At 46.1% G+C, this 21,439-nt stretch overlaps 1 protein-coding gene across 1 annotated transcript in view; it reads right to left on the minus strand.

Annotated features, from left to right (window-relative positions):
• STMN3 (stathmin 3) overlaps positions 1–21,439 on the minus strand; it is a 98,643-nt gene that overhangs the window by 11,225 nt on the left and 65,979 nt on the right. Inside the window, exons 2-3 of the mRNA XM_085619599.1 lie at positions 10,866–10,961; positions 1,047–1,222 (exon numbers count right to left, since the gene is read on the minus strand). Coding sequence (XP_085475725.1) covers positions 1,047–1,222; positions 10,866–10,961 — 272 coding nt within the window. The remainder of the gene's footprint in view (positions 1–1,046; positions 1,223–10,865; positions 10,962–21,439) is intronic.

Here is a 21,439-nt window from a genome sequence, read left to right on the forward strand (position 1 = left end):
CCATAGTAAGCCCAAAAGTGTTCCAAAAGGTGTTCTCTGTGGTGGTCTCTTATTTTCATCTGCAGGGTGTATATCTTTACCGATACCTGTAGCGCTATTGAAGGCCCTGTCTCCAGGAGTAGCCTTCCAACATTTAGGACCGTAGTGCAACACTCTTTACAATGTGCTAGTTTTCATTACCCTACAGAAATCCACCTAGCTGCTTGCCGGAGAGTGTCATTTATAGGAGTTTCTCTAGACACCTTTATCAGAATAGTCTTTCCTGCCTCACAAACTCTAGAGGTCCTCAAGCAAACAATCCACGGGTTCAGTACAAAGCCACTTACCTTCCACTGGTGCTTTGAGAGTGCTTCGGCTCACGGCATCTAATATCCAGAGAGATCCTCTAAAACTCTGAAAACTCTCCAAAACTATCTGGACCATCACTGGGCTCAAACAAAGGACTCAATGGAAAATCATTGTGACCAAACAAGCTATATGCCAATTTTTGGGGAGATGTGAGAGATCAACCTGCAAAAGGCATTCCTTTTTTAAAGAACCTGATCATCAGAGCTAAAGGCCACCAACTCCTTTCAGTATGGTTAATTCCTTCAAAGTGATGGGGACTGATTCACAGACACTTTTATGAGTGCAAGTAGTACTAATGGAGCAATCTTTTCTGTACTCTTCCAATCTTTGTGAATCAGGACCCAAACATCCAACTCCGTATTGGTAAAAGTTCAAAGAGGCTTCAGGTGTTGCTATTTGTACCAATGTATATGAATATTCCCAGAATATTTCTATTTCAGATGTTTAGGGCTAATTCACAAAGGCATGTAAGAGTACGTAAAGGAGTACTAGTTTACGTGTTCCACAGTGCTGTTATGATTAGACCCCATAGCACGTCTCAAACCTTGTCACGCTCTTAGGGTTGCACCCTCACGCAGAACTGTAGTTTGTTAATATGCTGGCTTCCACCTCCCCTCCCTCATTTGTTCCTGTGCTGCTCATAGTTACATATCACATCACTGCCAGTGGTGCCCTCTTAGCCATTGCAATCTGGTTACCTTCCTCCTCTCTTCGGCAGCCTCCAGCCTCTTCTGCAGCTCCCCCAGAGACACATCCTTCTTCCTGGGGGGAGATGCAAGTGGGGGGCTCTCTGGAGAGAGATCTGAGGGGGATTTCAAGATTACTTCAAAACTCTGTCCTGATGCCCGCTTGCCAAGCTCCTTCACCTCCATATCTGTTTGAAAGAGAACATGGTTACTTCTGTCTGGCATGACACACACATGTGCCAGATACTCTTGATGCAGCTTTAAACACATTTTTACAAAATTTGTCTGTTAACATTTTTTAACCAGCATATCATACTTGTCTTATATATGTGTGACTTGTTTAGATTTTCACCCAACTATTTAAGGTAATGATCTTCTCATGCATGCACAGACAGAACGTTCTTTGTGTTTGGTCAATAGTAATACATTACGCCAACTTCTCTACTTCCACTCCTCATCTCTTTAGTTATTTATGCTTAAGTCTGAGTCTCTCTCTGGCTACTCAGTTCACAGGTGCCTTATGATCCTTTCTTAAGGTAGCATGTCTCCTGGAGTATTATCTTAAGTCGATATCTATATTTCCCCTTGTGAGGTATGTCATTTGATCATTGCAATATGATTGTCCCTTCATGTGTGATTCTGTGCCGTTGTATTTATATCTGTATCCTAGTCCATGTTCCAGTTGACTGCAGTGGTAGAAGGTCTCCTTTGGTGGGCACTGTATCAACAATGCGCCCCATGCCTATACTGTGTCAGTGATTCTTAGCTTCTTTCTTGTGCCTCTGATTGTCTTGATCCCTGCCTCAACCCATTTCACTGTTTCCACTTTGCACTTGTTACAGTGGATGGCCTAGGTGATTTAAAGTTCCTTGATATCTGGCCCTTTGCGATAAGTCTATGTATTTTCACTCATTTGCATTTTTTGTGTCTTGGCATGGCTCCCAGTACAGAGGTTGTTAAAATTCCTTCTGCTTGTTAGGTCATTTTTGTATTACATGACCATACCAAATGGAGGAAGGAGGCATATCCCTGTCCACATCTAAAGTAGCACCCAGATAACTGGGATGTAAGCATTTAGGTGCCAGTTAGGTTTGATAAATATATATTGCATATATTCAATTTGCGAGCCCATTGGGAATGACAGGCCCTCCCAGGGATGGTGGCCGCTGGGCTCAGCAGACCACCATGTCTGGGACTGCTTTTAAAGAAAGCAGTTTTTAAAAAAAAATGCAGCCCATTTTCCTTAAAGGAAAACGGGATGCATTTTTAAAAAAAAAGGCAGGCAGTAGTCCTCGGGACCACTGCCTGCCCTTAAAAAATAATTTTGCATGCATTTGCAAAGGGGAACACGTCCCCTGGGGACCCCTTTCCATTTGCGAATGCATTACCACCTACTTGAAGTAGGTGATAATTGTGAGTGTTTTGCAGTCGTAAAACATTAGTACATGGGTTTGAGACTGGCTATTTGGAAGGGCCTTCCAAATAGCGAGTCTCTAAACACTTTTTTGCGAGTCGCAATTCATTCATGTTTAGCAAAATTGTGTTGGTACATGAACATGACAACTTTAGCATGCGCAAACGGGTTGCTAACCCGTTTGCGCATACTGAAATTGTTCGTACATCTGGCCCTAAGGTCCCCAAATGTCTTCTTATTTCTGGTTTTGTATAGTCTACTAGTTTGGTGATGCCTGCCTCTGTATCTATATCACAGAAGAGGGCCAGAGGAGATTTAAAGACCAGCAAGGGTTTGCTCCCCTACTCCTAAATCAAAACACTGAATGGGACCCTTGGGTCCATAGGTATCATTTGCCTAGTTGTGCGAGGGCGCCCCTTTTGAAGGACGGTTTCCCTCACCCACCAAAAGATGGCATGCTTCATAATTAGGGAACCTACTCATACCGTGAAGCCTAGTCCCCGCACGGGCTAAAACCCACTCACTAAGAGGGAGGAGCTCAGGGATGTTTTCATACTAAGAGAGGTATATACTAAATACCCAGATGTGGAGCCAGGGGTGGTGAGGGCAGCAGAGCAGGTGAAAAAGGGATTTTAAACGAACTACCCTTCACAGAAATCTTTATTAGGGAGACCCTGGGCTAGGATTAAAAACAGCGTGGCACGGCAGGTATGATTAAACCTGCTTTTGTGCCACAGAGGTCAACATGTTTCAGCCAGTGACCCAAGCGGTGTCTGGACTTTCTTCAGGACCTAGCATGCCACCATTTGGTGGAACCCTTCCCACTTTACACAAATGTGATAGTAATGCCTGTTCGTACTCTGGATGTTGCTGCACTGTATAGGGATACAAGCCATTTATATAATGCGCATCAAAACCTATTTGAGACAGAGTAGCAAGAATGAAATCCCAGCTGACAGTGTCAAACACTTTCTCCATATCAATGGAGGCAATTTTTCATGTTATATGAAATTGTTACCTTAGATTGTAGGATGTTTTGTTGTGGTATAAATCCTGACTTATCATGGTGAACCAACTTCGGTAACACTCCGACTATCCAGGTACTGAGCACTGGCAGCCAGGATCTTGCTCAATATTTGATTGGTTTTGTTAAGCATGGAGAGTGGACAGTATGAAGTCATGTCTACGGATTCTCGATCTGGTTAGAGGAGGACTACTGCCAGGGCTGCTACAATGGTTTAAGAAAAACACTTGCTATTTGTGATGCTTCATACAGTTGGCGAAATAGCTGGCCTGTTTTGGCCCTTCTGCATGTGCATTATTCCTGTATCTTTCAATGTTTAGGCACCTCAATCTTTCCAAAGTTTCTGAATATCATTTCCTTGTATTCAACTATTCCACTTTAGGAGTTGTGTAGCTGACTCACTGCTTATCCTGTGTTCTCCCTGTGTCTTCCTGAGACTGCAATACCTTATGTAATACAAGCTTAAGCATGTATTCTGCTTTAATTTGCATCCCCCTTACAATGTTGTTCTAATGTCATTTAAAGATTTCTTTTTGGTAAAGTCATTTGTTATGGTCTCTCTGATCATGGACCTGAGCTAGGGCTGAAGCCTCCATGTCGATATAGGAGTTTGGATTTTTCTCCAGGCCTCGGTGTATAAAACTGGAGGATTAGCTGACAGTGGTACTGTATTGGTGTTGCCATAGCACGCGTGCGGGTGTGATGAACATGTCCAGGTTAATGAGAAGAATATATAGAGGTGAGAAATATGAGTATTCCCCAGCATAAGGGTGGGTATTTGTCCAAGCTTTGCTTAAGTTCTAGTTCATGATGTCATCTGCTGCCATGTTTTGAATGTTTCCAGTTTGGGGGGGGGGGGGGGGGGGGAAGGGGTGATCTATAGTTAGTTACATACAATATGCAACTGAAGTGCTCTCTGCACTCTACCGGGGCCTGGATTTCTATTGGGAGCACTGGCCAAAGTGTATACAGCTATTGTATGGAACATTCTTTCGGGGTGTATAGGATGACGAAAAGTAAGGGCTCCGCAGGTAGCTTACCTGTGATCCATTCATATCTACCTTCGGTGTCTTTGTTATGGCTTATGTATAAGAACGACACCCTAATTTGATCCATATCAATACCCCCCTAGAATACGTTGAGTGCTTGTGTTATATATCTGCCGTCTCCAGCACCTTTGGATTTTTATCCCTTCTTCCCATGTGATATGGGTCTGCTGAATGATGGCTACATGGGCACCTTTGCATTCAATTACGTTTGAACTTTAGGACCTGGAGTGGTCATTCGTTTCATGTTCCCGTAAAGATATTATATTTATATCCTCAAGTCATTACTTAGATTAAATTAGCATCTATTGATTGCAAAAATGTTCAGTGGTGAAGGTGTGTGAGATCGTACTCTCTGTAGTGCTGGCTATTACCGTGTGTGCATTGTGATAAAATATATAAATACCTGTGAGTTTATCTTTACGCCCCCACCCCAGACCAGGAAACAAACACAAAGACACTCAACATTTCCCTGCCCCTTTGTATCACCAACAATTGATTTCCCTACTTCAACTCTGTGGAATTCCATAACTTTTGAATTTGTTGTACTCTGTATTGGAGTGGAAGTTAAGGAAGAAGAGGGGCTTTCTAGATCTCCGTCATCCATTTTAATGTAATGCTTTGATCCTAGATGAGATGATGTTCCTGATTGGATAGATGGGTCACATTCAGTGGGTGTCTTACCTATTGCTCACACATCCTCTCTCTACCATACCCACGTTGCCCATATTCCGTGTGACTAAGCTTTTGGTTAGGCCGGTTGATACTGTTCGTCTTGGAAACGTGCAAGTATAGGACTATAGCTTACCTCCGCATTGATAACTTCACCAGTGAGACTCACAGAACTTTCCATATGCACTTAGCAGGCAGGCCAAGTGGTTCAGTGGGTGATCTTAGTGTTGGCCTTAATGGCCAACGTGTGGTTTGACGTGTAGAACTTTGACCTCTGAACTAACAACCAAGGTTAGAATTGTCTCTCTAGGCCATAGGTCTTCTAACTGTGGGGCGCGCCCCTCTGGGGCGGGCGCAGCATCCCCTCAGGGGGGGGCGCGCACTCCACCCCACCACTTAACTTCCATTGTTGCTTTCAGCGCGAAACGCCACGTTAGGCTGAAAATGCTTGACCCCCCGCCGTCGTGTGTCTCAGCTCGAGCTGCTGCTGCAACTCGAGCTGCTGGGGGCTCGGCTGGGCAGTGTCTGGAGTCCTATCTCCTGCACGCCTAGGCTGTGCCTGCCTGGCTGAATTTCCGCAGCCCTCCCAATAAAGAGAGTGTGGAAAAACACGTTTTCCTAGCAGGAACCTGTACCAGGAAGGCGATCAAAGGCAGGATTCAGACAAGTGGGGCTGGAATCTTGCAAATTATTCATGAACTGTTAATCCAGTCCATCTGTCTTTCCTTCTTGGCGCGTTATCATCCGCACCATTTGATTCTCTAAAAGGGAGAATCTTATAAGGAGACTTCAATAATTTCACCGGGTTCCCCTCGATCTGTTAACTAGCACAATCCTGTATTCCCGAGGAAACACTGTCAGTTTGTAGGGAATTATGATAGGCGTCCAGCTGCATGTGGCATTTAGCACACAACACACGATTACTTGAGTTGAGGCATTTATTTACCTTGATAATCTATGATTTAGAGATCACGCTCTATGACCTCTATCTTTTTATGTCTGGCTTCTGAGCACGCCTGTCTGGCAGAGCTTTTTTCACCACTATTCAGAAAACATTTAATTACAGTTCCCCAGCGGAGTAAACATGTCACTCCTCATTCTATTGACCGTTTAGTATATCGTTTAGCCTACTAAACAGCGCATCCATAGAAGTGCATTAGATGCATTGTTTTCAGCACATGGTAAGGACTCTGTGGTGTATCTAGGTGCCATCTTGGAAATTAGGCTTTCCTCTATAACAGCAACATGTTTTGCATTATGACTTATGAGCAAATGTTAAATATGTAAATGCTCCATATTATTGGTCATGTGTTCTTTTAAAAGAAAATGTTTTTTGGTGTAGAAAAGGCACACATAAAAAAAATATCAGAGACATTATCTAGCGTTCACACACTTCTTGATCAGCTGTGTCATTACTTCTCTTAGGCTCCCACTTAATTCATCAAACTGAATTGTGTGACTTTGTTTCATTGTGAGCCTGTCTCCAACAAAGTCTATATGTGGCATTATAAATGCTTCTTCTATGTCACTGACAGTATGTGCCATTGTGGTCTTTCCTCAATGTTGCTGGTTGAACATGCCACTGCTGTCCATCTACATCACTTGTGCTATCCCCCTTTATTCTACTTCTTTTACATTGCTGGGTCTGTGTGCCACCACTCTGGCCCCTCTTAAAAGTTGCTGTTTGTATGTGCCACTGTAGACTTTCTTCTATGTTTCTGATTGTTGTACTTTTTAAATATATTACTTTTTAAGAAACGGTAAATCCAGTCTTGCTAATATAAGTACTGCCACATTTATTATTATTTTTGGTATTTACATCACAGTTACTTTACAGCTGCCAAAGATGCTGACTTTGGTTCTGGGGACCTGGGTCAGAGTCCTGGCATTGGCTCAACATCATGTGATCCTGGGCAAAACCACTTAATTTGGGGGAGGAGCCAAGATGGCGACCGGGACGGCAGCGTAGACTCCCGGCTCCGTGAACCTCCGCATCCCGCACGGATATCCTGCAAGAGATCCTTATTCTGCGCCACGAGATCGTGTTCGTAAACGAAAGTGGCAGCCGATCGTGTGACTCCGAGGTTTCTGACTGCCATACAACCGGAGAAATCAGCGGTCGAACTTTGCGGCCCGCGCGGTCCCGAAGCCGGGACCTCGAGTGGGCACCTTGGCCGGGTGGCAGTTGAACAACAGCGGCCTGTGGTGACTGGGTGGAGCCGGTCCACCGGAGTGGAGCTCCCCTCGGCCTGCATTTTGCTGTGGCCGCTCCCCCCTACTGAGCGCTGCGGACTGAGGGCATGCCCGGGTGTGCGATTTTCGGATTCTGTGGCGTTTGCCCCTGCCTTTGACGGTGAGCTGCCTGGGCGCCGTCCCTGGCCCGCCTTGATCCTTGCGGGCTGCTCCCGGCTTTTCGCGGGAGATGGTCCGTGGCGGAGACGACTGTTGCCTGTGACCGCGCAACGGCTGAATCTGTGCCTGTCCCAGGATCCTTGTCTTCAGCGACGTGGCCCTTGAGGCGTTGTTCCCTGGGTCCTGGCCCCTATACGAGTCGGGCCTTCCCAGCGGCCATTTTGTCACTATGCAGCCTGCCATCCTGTCCGCTGGGACGCAGCGGGACTGGGGGTGTGTGACTTTCGGGAGTGTGGCGGAGCGATCGGAGGGAGCCGCTCTGGGGTACGGCGACCTCCTGGAGGCCCTTGGTGCCCTTCATTACTCCTTTGTTCATGGCGCCGGGGTCCTGGGGGGGAAGCTAGATGGTGTGGTAACAGCGTTGGGACAGTGGCGGCATGCTGGTCCACAGGTACGCAGTGGCTTTCCACACTGCACACAAGAGGAAGATGTTGCGGCCCCCCCCGCGATTAGTGTACAGCCGGACACTTCGGACAATATGCTACCGGGTGGTCGGCTAACTGTGAACTTGATCTGTTCCGGGGGTATTGGACCTGAGCGGAAGATGGTGGCTTTGTCCCGTGCGCGGTCTCCGGCGGCCCAGGGACACTTCCAGCCACGTGTGTCTCATTTGGCTGCTCCAGCCTGTCTGGTCCTTGTGTGCAGTGCAGATCCTGGGGCAGCACTGGAAAAGACGCCCCTTCATGAAGCGGTCTGTGCGGATGCTCAGAGACTTCCACCCCACCTGTGTGCGGCGTTTCCCGACTGTTTTTGGACACTCCTGTACCTTGGGACATTGGACATGGTGCTGGGTCAAGGGGCAGGTATGGGCAGAATCGCAAAAAGCGGTCAAGGCTGAGGCTGATCCTTCGAGGGTGGTCACCTCATAGATAGGCGGACTCATGGTCGTGCGCTCTCGGGGTCATTCGAACAGTTGGTGTATAATGCTTCCCATTCCCCCCCCCCCCCCCCTTTTTATTTGTTGATATGGTCGACTTGGTACCGCTAATTGTTTGTTGGGGGGAGACTTCACCGTGCGGGAGGGAGAAGCCGGGGGTATGTTTTGATGGCCCTCCTCCAATTTATTATATTCTCTCCGCCCACCCGTCCGGGGGGGCCCTTTCTTACTCTCTTTTTCCCTGTCTCTTCTATATTTCGGGTCTAGTTCTAGGGCGACAGGCACACTGCTGGGGGGTGGGGCCATACTCATTCGCAGAGGTGCAGGGTGGGGGGATGGGGGAGGGGACTCTTTCGTCTTTATCTCTTTTTCCATGGCCTCCTCTTTCTTCACTGTTTCTTTTTGCTTTCTTTTTCTGGGATCAGTGCGATACACCACCCTGATTGTGAATCGTTTGCTCTTCATGTGTGCCACAGTTTCTGGGGGGTTCGCTGGGCTTTAGGTACGGGGACCAGTAGGCGCAACTATCTTTGATGTTTCTCCCCATCCGTACTTTCTCGCGCCTGCGCCATCGACTCACTGTATTGCTGCTTATTGTTTGTCTCTTATCCTTGCCCCTTCTCGCTGTTGGCAAATTGTTTGGCACCTGATCCTATTCTCTCGTTTCATCATAAAATGAAAAACCCTTTCTCTCCTTGTGTCCTACCTGCGCGGCTTATTGGCCGGACTATATTGGACTGAAGACTTCGCCCTCCGAGGTGCCGCCTGTGTTGACATTCGCTTTTATTATCCTGATTATTTAGCGGCCGGCCCCGGGGGTTGTAGGCCCATACGTGTAAATGATTGAAATATCAATAAAGGTTTTTCAAAAAAAAAAAAAAAAAAAAAAAAACACTTAATTTACCAGTGACGTATGAAAAATGAATTTGACCTTCATTAAAGTCCTAGAGCTGAGTCCACAAGCCTAATATAACAAATATTGTGAAGCATGCCTACCATCTGTCCTCACTTCCTTCGTAGACCAAATTTAAATGCTTTCTTGTGCAGCTATTTCTGAAGCTTTGGAAGGCGATCTTCTTTATAAGCCAACTATGCTAAACAAATTGACTCATGATGCTGCTACAGAATAAAGCTGTATATATCCTCTTGAATCACTTATATCACATGTGTATGATGTAAATGTCCCCTAAGCCTTCTTGGAAACCGGTGGCTGGCCTCCTACTGGCATGGCAGCACCTGCCCATACTCCACATGATCACAGATTTTACAATTGTGTCCGAAAGCATGTTTTGTGGAACCCTTTTTTCTGATATCTTTTCTAGGGGCAGGGATGTGGCGCAGCAGCCAGAACCGATGACTGTGGAGCTGGGGAACCAATTCTTGGTGTTTGCTCAACATCCTGTGATTCTGGGCAAATCACTTACATGTATTTTCACTGAAAACAACATGATTGCCTCCTTCAGTGGCTTGATCATTGCTGTTGGTCCTGGTCTCTTTGGTATATTCAGAGTAACCACTTCTCCGACCTTTTTCTGTACTTTACAAACATCCTGCTTAGCAGGTTTGGTTTTAGGACTGGATTTGACTAAGTTGTCCTGCTTAGGTTAATGGTTAACTTTTATATCTGGTACACATTATCTCAGTTGAGCTTCTATACATTTTTAAAATGCTGTTTTGGTTTATAAAGTATGCAGCAAAAACATGAAAGAACAACACTCCTCAACTGGAAGAGATTAGTGTAACAACAATTTGTCCAGCAGTCAGTGCATACGAAAGAAAGCAATTCACAGTACATAAAGGGCGTGCATACAGAGTTCTGTTGGTCTGGTAGGAGTCCGGTACCCAAATGACCTTAAGTACCTGTGCTAAATATTATCTACTGCACTCTGACCTCTATTGCCGTGGTGGATTGGATCTGAGCCCCATTTTGAGATATAGCCACCAGTAGAGCCATCAATCTAAATTTCCAGACAGTATTGCCCTTGGTACATTTTGCAATCAAACTCAGCACAAAGCCAGTTAATATCCAACTACGGTCTTGATGTGTACATTAGTGGCATTTTTTTCACATTGAGGAATTAGATCATATTAAACCTTACATATCTATTTTATTCACTCTCTGTCGACCTGATCAATGGATTTCATGGTGAAATGTGCTACTTGCCTGAATGTTCCACTCGCATGACTTCAAAAGGGATGCTTTGCCATTGGTCCATTACTCAGTGGAGGGCGAAAAATTTAGACCCATTGTGTAGAGTTTGTGGCAGATTACTTTACCCTAAATTATCTGGAGATGTGACCTATGGCATGTTAAATTTAAACCACCACTCCTGTTTACTGAAGGCTTACTTAAACCCCAAGATGCATGCTGTTCTCTGACACTCACCTTCATACTCGTAGACAGTGTTTGGGTGCGGCTGGGAGTAGAAACAGGAGCAGATCAATGACAGCATTGAGAGTTCCTTCATTTTCTCCTTGTAGGCTGTAAAGGAAATAATGACCGTTCAGACAGAAGACAGACTGTTGTAGACAGCATCAAACTCCCAAGCAAGAAATGACCAATTAGCATATGGAGTGTGAATAAAGGGAGTGTACAGACCGGCTACATCAACAATACCCAGACAAGATTCATACCTGACCCAGCATCCAAGGGAAATGTCTGTCCACATTTGCTATAAGAACGACAGCCAGCTAAATATTCAAGGAAGGGTGGGCAGCAAGATTGAGGCTGTTGCTCCTATATTGAAGTATGATACTCATCCTACTTTGAAAGAAAGTATAGACAGACACTTCCCATGAGATATCCACTATATAAGATTGACTTGCAACGTTCCGGCTTGGAATAAAGGGGTGCCTTGAAGGGGCCATCCAGTGTGGAGAAAAAACTGTTCTTTTCCAGGCCAGTGCTGAATTTGTAAAAATATAAGTGCCAGGGTCCAAGGTATTCTAATACTGCCAGCACCACTCAAATCTCCGGCCATTGCTGCCAACAGGCAGTGCTAGCATTACATTCTGATTATCACACTTGAACAAGTGTGACTTTTTGCAATATTACAGGTCAAACAAAGCTCTAGTTATGGCTTGGTTTTGCGAGTGTTATCATATTTTAATACTTTTAACCATGCATGCTGTGCTAAACAAATAGTGAACTGAGACTGTCACCATGTGGTGTACTCTCATAAACAAGTGCCGGTGTTTATAAATAAGTGCCAGTGCGGAGAAATGGCCAGCACTCGCACAAATTTAGCATTGCTTTTGCCCCAGTTCTAGATCTCTAACAATGAACGGCAATAGATATTCTTGAATGCTGCTTTGTTCGATGATGTCTGCTTGGGTTTGAGACATGAATTACGACAACATTGTTTACTGGAGGGTCCTTATAAGAGTGCAGTAGTACCGAGCATTGTTGAGGGGCATAAGTGAAACAGACAGTAAGGAGATAGTTGAAACCACAATGAGGTATTCTGAATACAGTGGTGGGTGTAATCAGCTAAAAGTGTCACTGTGCTATAAAATGTAACAGTGAGGATGCAGGGAGTCACAGTTCCAGATATTGTACATGCTCTCAAGCAGGACAAGTGCCTCCCGTTCACACCCAAGAAAGCAGAGAAGTGCATCATTCGAAACACCTCTAAGAGAAAAGACAGATGTCATCAATCAGGGCTGAGGCAAGAAGTACAAAAACAATGATTTCCATGCTGCCTTTAATACTAAATTAAAGTTTGAAATAAAATCATGTCCCATCCCCTATCGATTAAGGTCTCCAATGAAATCGGGGATGAGGAGGTTTGTGGGTAAAGAGTTCGCCCTAAGCACAGCCGCGGTCTGGGCTACCCTTATGAGCTGAAGTCTTCTAATGTTTTCAAGAAGATGATATAGCCATGCTTATTTACTCGTCCTTACACGCCATCTGATGCACTGGGAGTAGGGAAAGAAGGTGTAGGGCACACAAACAAACCTAACGTCATATAATAATTCAATGGTACTTGGTGGAGTTGAATAATAATTATTAGAGCTTGAGTCATTTCTTTGTTGCAGCGAAGTACCGAGATAAGAGCTCTTCGGCATGAAGGAAAATTATGTTAGCAGTCGTCTGAGATGCGTCACTTCAGGAGAAGTTTTATGTTGTTTACCACACAAGATATCTCTATGTTATTTACAAATAAGACTCAATAAAATAGATAAAGTGTCTCATATTCTGATTACAGTAAAACAATCTATACACACTTTTCAAAGGCCACATCGAATTCATCTATCACAATGATTCTTGTAAATTAAATACCCTACATAGATATAAGCACCCTGTAATACAGCAGATACACGGGCCCTTTACAAGTTGGCTGTAGTTTGCCTCAGCATTCCCTCACCACCACATGAGCTACCAAGCCTACTAGTATCAATAAATCGGTGGGAAGGGGGGGTTCAATTACCATTGATGAAAAGATTTTGCATCCGAGTGCAAAACAGTGTCCCCGAGGTGAACCTGTAAGTCTTTTAATCTTAATAGACTCTCATGACAAGGTCTACTGTTAGACTTGCATTGCATCTGCTAATTCTCTAAATTACATAACATCTTCTTCATGTCACACGCTTTAGGAAGGGGAAATGGGGTGAGCGTACTTTTTCCGTGGCAACTGCTAGGTGATGGAACACTCTCCTGGTACATATTGCTAGTATTACTGCATACTCTGCATTTCGTAAGGATGTGAAAACCTGGCTTTTTTCACATATATATTTGACTTGCTGGTCCCCTGTATGCTCTTTTTGGTTACAGCGCTTTGATGCCTATGGTCTAATGGTCTTTACAAATTTACATTCACATGTTGTCTCTATAAATGCACCTAAAAGTGTATGGGCGTCTCATTCCCAAAGAGTACCAGCCTTTCAACAAGGTTAAACTGGTCGAAACGCCATCGACGTAACAGCGTTATCCGTGGCCTCTACGGGGTCATTTGAGATTAGCATAGAAATTGTATTTTCATTTATCCGAACTGTATATATTTTTTTGACCCCTAATAATTGTCTGTTTTTCACTGTTTCTCGCCGTTCCACGCGGTTTATATCATTTGTGTCACAGCGCCGTTCACTTTCACAAGCACGTTCAGTGCACATTTGGTTGTTATGGTTACTCCAATCCAATTGTAATGTAGTGCTGTATAACTACCTGCAAATAACAACCCGCATTTTTCAGTTCTTTGGTCTCCATCCTTCCCTTTTTTCCCCCCCTCAAGTGACTTATGCACTTTTGTAACGGTCTTTGTTAATGATTACTGGTTGAGACATTGTTGTTTTGATATTTCAACAAGGTTAGTCTAAAAAATCCTACATCATAAAACCCCTACACTGTGATCGCTCTTCAGACTTTCTGCACATTCGCTAAAATGCTGCGGTGTTGCAAATCTGGGCTACAGTACCCTCAAACTGCGCTACCACCGACTCGATGAGTTTATTTAAAACCTTCTTGTTGCTCATGGTTGCAGGACACCACAACAGGAACCTGGCACAAAACAACTGTAGGAGCTTCTGAGTCTCTTGGGTACAAACCAATATTCTGAAATATAGGCGAATGATTACTTTGGACCCTTGCATCTATTTTGGTGGAGTTAGAGTTTCAAATGCCTTCACCCTTAAGTTTCAATCCGAGCTCCTTCTGACATGCATTCACTTCGGATCTTCTGGTGCACACTGCAAACCTCCTGGAATTGGGAGCTAAGGTTCTGCCATTAGACCCAAAGATATGGATTTCATTTGAGATCCAAGTTTTATCTTAAATGATTCAATTAACATTTCCCTTTGGATTGATTCAAGATGAGGCTGGCTCTGAGCTTGTCCTCTCTCCAGCTGAGCTACCGGCATTCTGCTATCGACTTGCGTGAGGATAGACAATGAAAAGAGCAACACATTGTAATTTTAAAAGGAGCATCAGGTGACTGATGTTACAATATGTATCAAAACTCAAAGCAGACATCATCAAACAAGGAGCATTCTAGAATACTTCTTGTTGGTAATTGTAACAGATGCAGGACGAGGTAAAAAGAACTGTTAGTTTACCTCTCTGGATGACCCCGCTATTCGCTAAGCCTCTGCTTTGTGTTTGCGCTGCATCTCCTACAGACAACCCACAACGCATCATCATAAGACATTAACACTAACCTTTTACAAAGCGTGACCGAGAAACCTCCTTACGGAGGAAGTCGGAATCACGCTGTGCCAACACAGCGCTGGCATTAGAACGAATGCGGCATTAGATGTCCAAAGAACTCCCACCATGGTTACTGCTCTTGTATTCTGTCACAATACTAGGTAAGGATATTTACTTCTCGTCAATCACATTCAATCGTTTACTTGTGAGTCACTGTAAAACTTTATTCTGGAACTGAAAGCACATTGACAGTTATTTGACTTCCAAGATTGTCACCATAACATTGTGCTGGAAAGCGAACTTTGGGCCTATGCACATGCTTCATTTTGTACTATGTGAAGTAGCACTACGGTACTGGTACTTCTGTACTACAAAATGCTATTCACAAACTCGTTGGTGGAGACTTCCGCCTCTCCTACTTTTGCTATGTGCAGATCTCTGCCAAAGTGACGTAGATCTCCTCACACGTAAGTATACATATTAGGTGTAAATGTGGGACGGACAGGACCAGGCTGCGTGGCAGGAAAATAAGGACTAATATCTTTAAAAAGGGTGGGTTTAATGAAATGCAAGGAGGGGTTTTGGGATGGACATGGTAATGCAAACACACACACACACACACACACACACACACACAAGAGTAAGTCGATTACTATTCGCAACCTACACTCCTAATTTTACTATAGGTTCAAAAGTCAAACAACAGGGGCCTCATGTAGGTAAATAAATTTTACCGGTTCTTAAATACCGAGCCGTACCGAATCGGTAAATTAGAATCGGTAAGTTATATGTAGGTAAAAATTCGGTAACAGTTACCGATTCGGTAACATTCGGTAATTACGAATCGGAATTCACCGAATCGGTAAATACCGAGGTGGTATTTACCGAATCGGAAAATACCGAGGTGGTATTTACCGAATCGGAAAATACCGAATCGGTATGTACGGATTCGGCAAATCAAATCACATGACTTGACGAAACAGCTAATCCAGTGCAACGACAGCCCACCCAACCAGGAAGTGCCCACACCCAGGCAGGTGTACATCATTAGCCGAAGTGGCCACACCCAGGCAGGTGTACATAATTAGCCGACCCTGGAGAGGCTTGGAGTGCAGAGGAGAGGCAGGGAGACGTTGCATGTGCGAGCGGGTAAACGAACAGCATGTCCAGCCAGAGAACACAGAAAGACGGAGGGGAAAGGAGGAGGAAGCTGAAATTTAGCCCCAAGGAACTCCAGGTGCTGGTGGAGGAGGTGGTGAAGCAGCACCAGAAGCTGTTTGGAAGGCAATCCCTGCAAGTGCCTGAGGCTGAAAAGCGCAACATATGGCTGGCCAGCCAGGCGCAGGTCAATGCTGTGGGAGTGACCCACAGGGACATTGAGGTCCTCAAAAAGCGCTGGTATGACCTCAGGATTGTAACCAAGAGGAAGATGGGCGACATCCAGAAGGAGGCCAGCCAGACCGGAGGTGGAACCAACAGGGCACCTGCCCTCACCGAACTGGAGGAGCTGGTGGCGGCCACAATCGAGCAAGAGAGCGTCGTGGGTCTTGGGGACGCCGACAGCTCTGCCAGAGCCGCAACACACCAAGGTAAGACGAAAGCACAGCAATGTAGCCCCCCCTACCCCTATCCCACATCCCCCATTGTGAAACGAGAATCACACTGCAGTCCACACGTGTCAGTGCAGACAGGCAATGCATTCCGGGAGATGTAGTCAGGGCAACACTAACCATGACGTAAATGTTACAGGGCAACAAGGCATGTCACGCACTCGAGGCACAAGGAGACAGGGGACATATTGGAATGTGAAATGATTTATTGTGACGCTTGCAATGCAGCCCTTCGGGGACACTGAGCCAATGTTGTATTTCTGTCCACAGATGTGACATCATGCAGGACAGGGCATGCTGCAGGAGAGACGGCACACCGGCCACATAAATCACCTCTAGCCAGCACAAGTGCAGACCAGGGAGCAGGCCCACTGGCAGCCGCACCACCAACACAGCCAGCCTCGCCGCACACAGAGCCAGCATCACCTCACCGAGAGCCAGCATCACCACCACCAGAGCCAGCATCGCCACTCATGTTCGAATCACCGGCCACATCTCCGCTTGCAGGTGTGAGAATGAGGAGGCGTCCAGCAGCCAGGCTACGAGCCTTAGACACCTCGTCAGACGACAGCATGGGCCCAGAAGACCGCACCGGGCCCCAGGAAGGGAGCCATGCCACTGTGCCCCACACCTCACAGGCAGCACAGACGGAAGCAAGAGGGCGCCGCAGGTCGCGTGTCCAGAGTCCACCAGCACCCACTGACGGCCATGGTGTCTTCTTGGGGCTCGAGGGCCAAATGTTGAAGCAACAGCGCCTGCAATCAAAGGCAGTCATGTCAGTCCAGAGGCACATGCGGGTGATGAAGACAACATTAGTCAACATGGACACTAACATTAGCGGCATGGCTGCGGGCATTCTGGACATGTCCCAGTCAATACAGCAGTTGTGCAGCAAATTAGATGCTGACATCGAAGCACGGCGCCGGGAACGCCAGAGAAGGGACACTACCAGCAGGGCACTCAACCGTCTGGCAACTGCGACTTCTCTGCTGTGCCGGCGCTCTGTGACGATGCAGGAGGGCCTAACACAGTGCTGCAGCGACCTGTCTCGGGGGATGGTGCAGGTGACAAGTGCACTAGGGGTGCTATTGACTAGTCAGGCGTCGACAACTGCTGCAGGGGATGCTGCGAAGAGCATCGACACCAGCAGCAGCATCACACCCCCCGTCCCAGAAGCACGCAGGAGCAGCAGGCGGCTTGGGGTTGGCTCTAGTGAGGATGCACAGGCGTGCAATCCACCACTGCAGCGCGTATGCGCAAACATTGATGTGGCCCTGCTTAGCCACTTCCCATTGGGTGACGTAACCCTGGACATACTCCTTGTATAGATGGTATATTGCCAGATTGGCCTGTTCATGTGTTCATGGCGTGGTGCCACATTAAACTACGTCAGGACTTCTCACAACTCGCTGTCTCCCCTTACTTACTCAGAAATAGTTGCATGTGATATCTGCCCGTCTCTCTCTCCCATAGATTGCAGTTGGCACTCTAGCTGCGTTGCCCTCTGGCTGGCCTGACTCATCCTCGTTGTCCTCAAAATATGTTAGTTCCACATCTGTACCTTTTTTCGTGGCAAGGTTGTGCAGCATTGCACAAGTGGCAATAATCTTGCAGCAGGTGATGGGTTTGTACTGGCGTGCGCCTCCGCTCTTGTGCAGGCGGAACCTGCTCTTCAGTAGTCCAAACGTGCGCTCCACCACATTGCGTGTTGTTTTGTGTGCCACGTTGTATCGTCTTTCACTCTGGGTTGCTGGGTGTAGGTAGGGAGTGAGGATGAATGACCGGCATGCATATGCACTGTCGCCTGGATGAGTAAAAGGGAACCATCAGTAACATGCCTCTATACACTATGATTTGCAGGTTTCAAGGGGCGTCACTGTTACTTACCTAGCAGGTATCCCTCTCCGAATTCTCCGGCACTCAGTCGTGTGTAGATCCCACTATTCTGGAAGATGTAAGAGTCGTGGGTGCTCCCAGGAAACTTTGCAACAATATCTGTGATGATGTTCCCTGCATCACAGATCACCTGCACATTGATGGAGTGGGTGGACTTCCTGTTCCTGTAGATGTGCTCTGTATCAGCTGGTGGACAGATTGGGATGTGTGTACCATCAATACAGCCGATGACATGGGGGAACTGTGCCATGTGATAAAAGTCAGTTTTTGTTTTCTGCAGTGCAGCCTGTGTGTTTGGGAAGCTTATGTAGTGGTGCATTCTCTGCATCATGGCATCCAGGAACTTCCTGAAGAAACGTGACAGGCAACTCTGGGATACCCCACCCACCGCAGCTATCACCACCTGATAACTGCCGGATGCCAACAGATGTAGGCTGCAGAGCACATGCACATGTGGGGGTATGGCGTGCGCCCTTCTTATTGGATGGTCCAGGAGTGGCTGTAGGTCCCTGATTAAGTCCATGATAGTTTCGGGGTCTAGCCTGTACCTCTCATGTATCTCTGCATCAGTCAGCTGGAATAGTGTGATGCGCTGTCTGTAGATTTGTTCCTCCCGTCGCCACACCCTCAGTCCTGCTGCCTGTAGACGTAGGCGCCTTGCAATGACGTACATAGCGGCCATGTTGTCCACGCTGTTGCATTTTGGGATTGCTTATATGCATTGTTGATGGTTACCACCTGCTTTCAATCCGTGTTATTTACCGACTCTTATTTACCGATTTTCCTGGATTTCTTAATTACCGAGTGCTCCTACATGTCATTTTCCCGTTTTACCACTTCATATTTACCACTTCATATTTACCGATTCGTTAAGTATGTATTCGGTAACTCTGAATCGGTATTTTAGAATTCGGTAAATATGAATCGGTTTTTACCGCCTCATATTTACCGAAAAGTGGTTTTTGGACTCCTACATCTCACTTGTCTGAATACCGGTCGGTAACGGCATATTTACCGAAAATCGGCCGTTACCGACCGGTATTTGGCTACCTACATGAGGCCCCAAGTGTAAATATTCTACCCCCTAACCTTGAAGTAAGTCTATCACCACCCATGGCCACTTACAGCTACTGCAACCCACCCCCGTAGAAAATAATGGAGGCCAGAACTTAACATAAACCCTCTAGGAAATAATGTTAAACTCATTAAATTTTTTGGGCTTGTGTAGACAAAATAAACGTGGCCTTATCCCTCTCTCCCTGCTCTTTTTGTATATACACATTACTCTTTTGTGTTGTTTCATCTTGTGAGCACTAAGCACTCACTTACACTTATGTTGTATTTGTTTTTGTAAAATTCGAACCTGTGCAAGACATTTTTGTCCCCAAAAATCTTTCTGCGTGGCGTATATTTCATTTAGAAAAGTTGTCTCACTACTTGTCATTACAATAATACATAATATGAATTCTATGAGATGAATATACACATATAATTCTTTATTGTTATACCATAGTGAATCGTTGTTGTATGCACGCCACAAATCTGTCAGTCAGATATGTACATGTTGCTAGGCATGTGTAGGGACTTGTAGGCTCAACCAGCTCCCACAATGTCAGATTGAGGGTCTCTGGGCCCATGCACAGTGCAACACAGGGGTCTCATGTGTGTCCTACTCGTTTGCTGCCAGGTGGCTGACAGCAGGCAGTGCTTCCATGAGTCTGCAGCCATTTTATTTACAGGCGTGAGGTCCAGGCTCAAGCATGGAGATGGCACCGGGTGCTAAAGTCAACCAAGCACTGTTTAAAACATCCTCAGACTCACAGGAGGCCACCTCAAATGTCGAACATTCAAGGTCGGTCTGGATGGTGGGCTGGTCTGACAGGTCAGGGTGTTTATTGTATTTTGTGTCTTTTTGTGGGCCTGTTTTATCATCTTCTGGGCCGGTTTTATTGCTGATGTCCCTGATATTAAAACAAACATTGCTGCACAACGCACAAATGCATGCAGCCTTCTATACCTTGCAAAACAGTTTATACAGCTTGTTTTTACAAGTTCAAAACTGCCCCACTTTGCAAACATGGGCCATAAATCACTGATGGGGCCACTTTTACTGTGGTGCCCAGGCCTATTTACTGTCCCAGTCCGACCATGTCAACATGAGAAAACAGCTTTCAACATAGATTTCTAGGCAATCCTTAGGACACCTAATGAGAGCTTCTCACTAAAACAGCTTTGACTTGCTGTGCACAAGTCATCTTTTCATTTCTGTCTCGAGAGTGTTCCTGGTCTCCCGCTCAGCTTCTCTTTGTTATCACCCAACACACTTGCCTGTTTCCTTCACACAAATCATCTACAATGAAATGTTGCCTCTTCTCCTGCAGACCTGCTCTCTTGCTTCATCAGGGTCACCTTCTACAAACAACCAAAGACACATGGATAGGTCAGGACACTTGGGAGCCACCTGTGACCAGGTGTTTTAGGTGAGGCATTGCATCTCCGCTCTCCAATAGACATCGAATACTTCCTCAAGGAAAGGAAAATAGTGGAAGGACGGCCTTCTTAGAAGAACCAGGATGGAGTCTCCAAGCTCAACAAAAGCCTCATCTTCATTGGGGTACATGATATGGCATTTACAATGCGAACGAAACCACACATTCCGTTACTGCGCAAGCATTACCACGCTTGCCTTTGCCACGCATATGCGTGGCAAAGGCAGTCAGCGCTCTAGATTCAGAGCAGATGGGCAGGGAGAATGAAAGGAACAGGAAGGATTGGGGTGCGACTTGGTAGGTGGGTTTGGGGGCCGGAGTTTTAGGGTTCAGGGTGGGGGAGGGTCGAGTTAGTTTTTAGAAATGGAGGTTGGTTTTAGGGCTCAGGATGGGGGGTGGGGTGTTTTTAGGGCGGAGGGAATTGGGGCAATTTTTAGGACTGAGAGACGGTTTTAGGGCTCAGGGCAGGGGGTTGGGGTCGGTGTAGTTTTTAGGGCTGGGGCTGGGTTTTAGGACTCCGGCGGGAGGTCGGGGTAGTTTTTAGGCTCAGGCAGTGTCGTTTGCAGGGCTGGGGTCAAGGTTTTAGGGCTCAGGGCTGGGGTGTAATCTTTACCATGCACATGCCTTTTCAAACCATGCATTTACAACAAAATTCATTAAAAAGACATGCATGATCAAGGCATGCGTGGTAAAGACGCGGTTGTAGTAAAGACCGCATTGTTAAGGCATGCCATATAATCGCATGCGTGGTTCCGCCACACAACCTTGGGGTACATTTACAAGCAAAAGTTATAAATCAGGACCAGGACAAGTATGCCCTGCC

The sequence above is a fragment of the Triturus cristatus genome, chromosome 7 (genome assembly GCF_964204655.1).
Source record: "Triturus cristatus chromosome 7, aTriCri1.1, whole genome shotgun sequence".
Taxonomy (NCBI): Eukaryota; Metazoa; Chordata; class Amphibia; order Caudata; family Salamandridae; genus Triturus; species Triturus cristatus.